General features: G+C 30.3%; 1 protein-coding gene across 2 annotated transcripts in view; it reads right to left on the bottom strand.

Moving 5' to 3' along the window:
• Positions 1-8171, bottom strand: part of LOC137657856 (putative ferric-chelate reductase 1 homolog) — a 185742-nt gene that overhangs the window by 48263 nt on the left and 129308 nt on the right. For both annotated transcript variants that reach the window (XM_068392453.1, XM_068392454.1), the window contains exon 3: positions 832-923. In XM_068392453.1, the coding sequence (XP_068248554.1) occupies positions 832-923 (92 nt within the window). The remainder of the gene's footprint in view (positions 1-831; positions 924-8171) is intronic.

The raw sequence follows: 8171 nt of genomic DNA, 5'->3' as shown, positions 1-8171 counted from the left end.
AAAAACGTTCATTTTTTTTCTCTATTACCTACTTCCTATCTCTCTCTCTCTCTCTCTCTCTCTCTCTCTCTCTCTCTCTCACAAAATTTCAAATTTTTATCTCTAATACATACTCTCTCTCTCTCTCTCTCTCTCTCTCTCTCTCTCTCAACCTAGAGACGGTAATACTTCCCGGTTACCAGCATGTCTTAAAGATGGTGATGCTAGTCTTATACCATATTCTTTTATCCCATGAGGAGCACTGTAGGCACTATTTAAGCCTTTGCAGCCTTAATTCCAGCCCTTTACCTCTGTCCCCGCTGGCACTAAGATGCTGAATGGCCTCAAAAGTCCCAACGACGGGCCATAGCCCTCAAATTCATAACCCCAGGCTTATTCTTTGATTTGAGCTAATGGGAGTTCAACTCTCATCACTAGGCTGAGTAAGCCACAAAAAAATAAGTTATGGATATATTATCTCCTCTAAATAATTAAGAGAAAGTGTCTGGATATATATATAAATATATATATATAATATATATATATAGGGAGGAAAGTAGTCATACCCTGGTGTGAGTGGGGATCGTGTGTTTGCATATCTATCTATATATTTAGCCATCATTTTTGACGGATCACTATACGCTATAATATATATATATATATATATATATATATCATCATCATCATCTCCTTCTCCTACGCCCATTGACGCAAAGGGTTTCGGTTAGATTTCACCAGTCGTCTCTATCTTGAGCTTATAATTCAATACTTCTCCATTCATCATCTCCTACTTCGCGCTTCATAGACCTCAGCCATGTAGGCCTGGGTCTTCCACCTCTTCAATAAACTTACTTGAAGACAACGTCTCCGGTATAATCGGACGGCGCTTCCCACTCCAAGAGCACCCTCGGCTTCTTGGCGTTGGAGGTGTGAGTCACGGCGTTCTGAAAGGAAACAAGAAGGAACATTTCGTTAATAAACTTCACAGGATTTTGTTAAATGTGTCATTCAGTACATTTTAATTTTATGCCTAATGATAGACTGAATATTGGAAAAGGTATTGTTAAATGAGTCATTCAGTACATTTTAACTCCATTTCGTTTATTAAATGTGTCATTCAGTACATTTTAACTTTGTCTAATGACAGACTGAATATTGGACAAGATTTTGATAAATGTGTCATTCAGTACATTTTAACTTTGTCTAATGACAATGAATATTGGAAAAGGTTTTGTTAAATGAGTCATTCAGTACATTTTAACTTTGTCTAATGACAATGAATATTGGAAAAGGTTTTGTTAAATGAGTCATTCAGTACATTTTAACTTTGTCTAATGACAATGAATATTGGAAAAGGTTTTGTTAATAAACTTCACAGGATTTTGGTAAATGAGTCATACAGTACATTTCAACTTTGTCTAATGACAGACAATGAATATTGGACAAGGTTTTGTTAAATGAGTCATTCAGTACATTTTAACTTTGTCTAATGACAATGAATATTGGAAAAGGTTTTGTTAAATGAGTCATTCAGTACATTTTAACTTTGTCTAATGACAATGAATATTGGAAAAGGTTTTGTTAAATGAGTCATTCAGTACATTTTAACTTTGTCTAATGACAATGAATATTGGAAAAGGTTTTGTTAAATGAGTCATTCAGTACATTTTAACTTTGTCTAATGACAATGAATATTGGAAAAGGTTTTGTTAAATGAGTCATTCAGTACATTTTAACTTTGTCTAATGACAATGAATATTGGAAAAGGTTTTGTTAATAAACTTCACAGGATTTTGGTAAATGAGTCATACAGTACATTTCAACTTTGTCTAATGACAGACAATGAATATTGGACAAGGTTTTGTTAAATGAGTCATTCAGTACATTTTAACTTTGTCTAATGACAATGAATATTGGAAAAGGTTTTGTTAATAAACTTCACAGGATTTTGGTAAATGAGTCATACAGTACATTTCAACTTTGTCTAATGACAGACAATGAATATTGGACAAGGTTTTGTTAAATGAGTCATTCAGTACATTTTAACTTTGTCTAATGACAATGAATATTGGAAAAGGTTTTGTTAAATGAGTCATTCAGTACATTTTAACTTTGTCTAATGACAATGAATATTGGAAAAGGTTTTGTTAAATGAGTCATTCGGTACATTCTAACTTTCTGTCTAATGACAGACAATGAATATTGGAAAAGGTTTTGTTAAATGTGTCATTCGGTACATTTTAACTTTGTCTAATGACAATGAATATTGGAAAAGGTTTTGTTAAATGAGTCATTCAGTACATTTTAACTTTGTCTAATGACAATGAATATTGGAAAAAGTTTTGTTAAATGAGTCATTCAGTACATTTTAACTTTGTCTAATGACAGACAATAAATATTGGAAAAGGTTTTGTTCAATGAGTCATTCAGTACATTTTAACTTTGTCTAATGACAATGAATATTGGAAAAGGTTTTGTTCAATGAGTCATTCGGTACATTTTAACTTTGTCTAATGACAGACAATGAATATTGGAAAAGGTTTTGTTAAATGAGTCAATCAGTACATTTTAACTTTGTCTAATGACAGACAATGAATATTGGAAAAGATTTTGTTAAATGTGTCATTCAGTACATTTTAACTTTGTCTAATGACAATGAATATTGGAAAAGGTTTTGTTAAATGAGTCATTCGGTACATTTTAACTTTGTCTAATGACAGACAATGAATATTGGAAAAGGTTTTGTTAAATGTGTCATTCGGTACATTTTAACTTTGTCTAATGACAGACAATGAATATTGGAAAATGTTTTGTTAAATGAGTCAATCAGTACATTTTAACTTTGTCTAATGACAGACAATAAATATTGGAAAAGGTTTTGTTAAATGAGTCATTCGGTACATTTTAACTTTGTCTAATGACAGACAATAAATATTGGAAAAGGTTTTGTTAAATGTGTCATTCGGTACATTTTAACTTTGTCTAATGACAGACAATGAATATTGGAAAATGTTTTGTTAAATGAGTCAATCAGTACATTTTAACTTTGTCTAATGACAGACAATAAATATTGGAAAAGGTTTTGTTAAATGTGTCATTCAGTACATTTTAACTTTGTCTAATGACAGCAATGAATATTGGAAAAGGTTTTGTTAAATGAGTCTTTCAGTTCATTTTAACTTTGTCTAATGACAGACAATGAATATTGGAAAAGATTTTGTTAAATGTGTCATTCAGTACATTTTAACTTTGTCTAATGACAGACAATGAATATTGGAAAAGGTTTTGTTAAATGAGTCTTTCAGTTCATTTTAACTTTCTGACCAATGACAGACTGAATATTGGAAAAGGTTTTGTTAAATGAGTCATTCAGTACATTTTACCTTTCTGCCCAATGACAGACAATGAATATTGGAAAAGGTTTTGTCAAATGAGTCATTCAGTACATTTCAACTTTCTGCCTAATGACAGACAATGAATATTGGTGTGGCTTAATAGGGTTATAGTGCACCTATGCGTACACCTATATTATATAGTACACCTATGAGGGTGTTATAACAAGCTGGATACGTTATATTACTTTTGGAGAGGAGAATGTCCTTTGCTGTGGTGAATGATGAAAGTAGATAAATAATAGGATGGCATAAACTTAAGTATTTTCCATTACAAAACGTTAGAAATATCTTCAATTATTATTATTATTACTTGCTAAGCTACAACCCTAATTTAGAAAAGCGGGATGCTATAAGCCCAGGGGCTCCAACAGGGAAAATAGCTCAGTAAGGAAAGGAAACAAAGAAAAGTAAAATATTTTAAGAAGAGCACACATGTATATATATATATATATATATATATATATATATATAGCTCGATTACACTTCTCCACGCCATATGAATAGTTGCTTTATCACCAGAGGTGATGTTGCAGAAAAATTTCATATATACTTTGCAATACGTCTTTGCTTAAGCGTAACTTGGGAATGAATTGTTCTGCAACTTAACTAATTGGCGTGACGGGTAATGTGGATATTATTATAAGTATTTTTTTAACAATATTATTTATAAGACGTACTTTGTACCATGTTCTTCCACTGTCTTGGCTTAGAGTTCTTTTGCTTGAGGGTACACTCGGGCACACTATTCTCTCTTATTTCTCTGCCTCTTGTTTATTTTCAAGTTTTTATAGTTTATATAGGAGATATTTATTTGAATGTTATTCTTCTTAAAATATTTTATTTTTCCTTGTTTCCTTTCCTCACTGGGCTATTTTCCCTGTTGGAGCCCTTGGTCTTATAGCATCCTGCTTTTCCAACTAAGGTTGTAGCTTAGCAATTGATAATAATAATAATACAGTCGTGAATACTACTGCTATTGCAACTGTTACTAACTCTACTGTGAATGTTCAAATTCCGCGTCTGTAACAATTTAATAATACTAATACTAATACTAATAATAATAATAATAATCTCCACTATGTAATAAGGAACACGGTGCCTGGATCCTCTCTCTCTCTCTCTCTCTCTCTCTCTCTCTCTCTCTCTCTCTCTCTCTCTCTCTATTCAATGTCTTAAACACGTCTTGCTTAATATTAGTCAACGAACATGAACAAAAATAGATTTGGTGATGTCCACATTTTAAATCCAAGAATATAAGTAATGTTAAAATCTATTTTCAGTCATATAATATTACTTACAGTATTACGTCACAGGCTTGAGAAGTATAATGACCGCAGGAGTGTTCTTTAGAGGTGAAATTCACATGGATTAAAATCATGAAATCGATCATTATGACAATGGATAAAAAAATAGTTGGGTAAACTTGTTATCTCCATTTTCATTGTTTTGAAGTTTGCCGTAGAAAACGGTAAAAATCCTGGAATAAATGTTGCCAGGTATTTACCGTTTTAAAAACAAATATATTATTATTATTATTATTATTATTATTATTATTAATAATACTAGCCAAGCTACAACCCTAGATGGAAAAGCAAGATGGTATAAGCCCAAAGGCTCCAACAGGTAAAAATAGCCCAGTGAGGAAAGGAAATAAGGAAATAAATAAATGATGAAAATAAATTAACAATATATCATTCTAAAAACAGTAACAGCGTCAAAAGAGATATGTCTTATATAAACTATTAACAACTTCAAAAACAGATAAAAAGTCATATGTAAACAATAAAAAGACTCATGTCAGCCTAGTCAACATAAAAACATTTGCTCCAACTTTGAACTTTTGAAGTTCTACTGATTCAACAACCCGATTAGGAAGATCATTCCACAACTTGGTAACAGCTGGATTAAAACTTCTAGAATACTGTGTAGTATTGAGCCTCATGATGGAGAAGGACTGAGATTACGGTCACCAACCCGTTAAAGATAATAGCAAAGCAGGGTGAAAATAACAGTCGCCTGTAATTTACTGAAATACAGTTGAGAACAGTATGTTTATACAGAGGATTTCTGATCAAAATTAGTTTTTTTTTTTTTTTTAAACTGAAATGCGGTTGAAAATAGTATGTTTATACAGAGAATTTCTGATCAAAATTATTTTTTTTTTACTGAAATGCGGTTGAAAACAGTATGGTTATACAGAAAATTTCTGATCAAAATTATTTTTTTTTTTACTGAAATGCGGTTGAAAACAGTATGTTCATACAGAGAATTTCTGATCAAAATCAGTTTTTTTTCTTCTACTGAAATGCGGTTGAAAACAGTATGTTTATACAGAGAATTTCTGATCAAAATAATTTTTTTTTTTTTTTTTACTGAAATGCGGTTGAAAACAGTATGTTTATACAGAGAATTTCTGATCAAAATCAGTTTTTTTTCTACTGAAATGCGGTTGAAAACAGTATGTTTATACAGAGAATTTCTGATCAAAATTATTTTTTTTTACTGAAATGCGGTTGAAAACAGTATGTTTATACAGAGAATTTCTGATCAATTTTTTTTTTTTTTTACTGAAATGCGGTTGAAAACAGTATCGTTATACAGAAAATTTCTGATCAAAATCAGTTTTTTTTTTCTACTGAAATGCGGTTGAAAACAGTATGTTTATACAGAGAATTTCTGATCAAAATTCGTTTTTTTTTTTTTTTAAGTGTTGCATTCGTCACACTTAAATCACAGTTCCCATTCTAGCCGATGTCAAATGAGGTGTGCAATTGTGTTTTTACGTCATTCGTACAATGTCGTTAACCTTTCGCAACCTTGCAAGAATACATTTCTATTTCCGAAAATACCAGATCCTTTACACGCGAGCGAACATCACAGAGAATTCGAGTTATGTTCGTGAATTTAATATATTTGCAAGACACGCATCATTAATTTATCTTTCATAGATTACACTATCAAAGTTATATGAATAAATTATTTAATTTTTTATTTTTTTTTTTATAATAATCTTGAGAATTCTAGTTAGGTTCGTGAATTTAATATATTTGAAAGACATTCATCCTTAATTCATCTTTCAGACATAACACCATCAAAGTTATATGAATAAATTAAATAATTTTCATTGTTTTTTTTTTATAATAATCTTGAGAATTCTAGTTGGGTTCGTGAATTTAATATATTTGTAAGACATGAATCATTAATTCATGTTTCTTACATTACTCTTTCAAAATAATATGACTAAAATATATAATTTTCATTACTTTTTTTATAATCCTGAGAATTCTAATTAGGTTCATAAATTTAATATATTTGAAAGACATGGATCATTAATTTATCTTTCATACATTACACTATCAAAATCATATTTATAAATTATATAATTTTAATTGTTTTTATAACAATCTCGTAAAAGACTTATATTTTCTTGAAGCTTTCTAGATATTACTTTCCAAACCAAACTTACATATTCACGCAGTTTCTTTTCCAGGTATCAAGTTTCCAGAACCAATTTTTTTTTTTTTTTTTTTTTTTTTTTTTTTTTTTTTTTTTTTTTTTTTTTTTTTTTTTTTTCCCAAAAGAATCGTAGAGAACTCACAAATTCGCGCCGATTATCACATGACATTAGCAAAGTCAAGCAAATTTTTTTGACGTTTTACACCTAACAACAAGTTAAAATTTAGAGCATTTTTAATACCCAAGGGGTTAAGTACTGCACTGTAATCGGTCAATGGCAACTTCAGCTGTGGTAAGCAGCTCTTCTAGGAGAAGGACACTCCAAAATCAAACCAGTGTTCTCTAGTCCTGGGTTGTGCCATAGCCTCTGTACCATGGTCTTCCAGTCTTGGATTAGAGTTCTCTTGCTTGAAGGTACACTCGGGCACGCTATTCTATCTAATTTCTCTCTTGTTTGTTTTGTTATAATTTTTGTAGTTTAAATAAGAAATATTTATCTTAATGTCGTTGCTATTTTCAAAGGGTTGTAGATTAGCAAGTAATAATAATAATAATAATAATAATAATAATAATAATAATAATAATAATAATAATAATAATAATAATGATCATTCAACGTTTTTAACAATTCCCGAATACATAATTTGAAAAAAAAAAAAAAAAAAAAAAAAAAAAAAAGCTAAAATATTAATTCATCCCATTTTGCATATTCGCCAAATTACTTGCTATCCAAGATGTCGATAAAGAATAACTCACCCTTGAATTATATGCGGTTTAATAATTACCAAATCATTGAAATGGCTCAAATTACCTGTAATTCATATTACTAAATCTTGCGTATCGACATCCACGAAGTTTTCATTCCAACGTAATTGCCGTAATTAATACCAAGTCATAAGTGTAATTTACTTACAAAAGTTTACTGTAATATTCATAGATTTCATCGGGACAATGAACTGTAAATTTCTCTGCTTGAATTTCTTTTGTTCTTGAGGACCATGAAATCAATATTCAGTATTGGAGTAAATGTTTTTATGTTGACCAGGCTGACATGAGTCTTTTTATAGTTTATATATGACATATCTGTTTTTGACGTTGTTAATAGTTTATATAGGACTAATCTGTTGCTACTGTTTTTAGAATGATATATTGTTAATTTATTCTCATCATTTATTTATTTCCTTATTTCCTTTCCTCACTGGGTTATTTTTCCCTGTTGGAGCCTTTGGGCTTATAGCATCTTGCTTTTCCAACTATGGTTGCAGCTTGGCTAGTAATAATAATAATAATAATCTATACGGATTTATACGTGTATTTCTGGGAACATACATTAACGAAAAA

Source organism: Palaemon carinicauda, chromosome 18 (genome assembly GCF_036898095.1).
Source record: "Palaemon carinicauda isolate YSFRI2023 chromosome 18, ASM3689809v2, whole genome shotgun sequence".
NCBI lineage: Eukaryota > Metazoa > Arthropoda > Malacostraca > Decapoda > Palaemonidae > Palaemon > Palaemon carinicauda.
The sequence above is the reverse complement of the archived record's forward strand: the minus strand, read 5'-3'. Positions and strand labels throughout refer to the sequence as shown.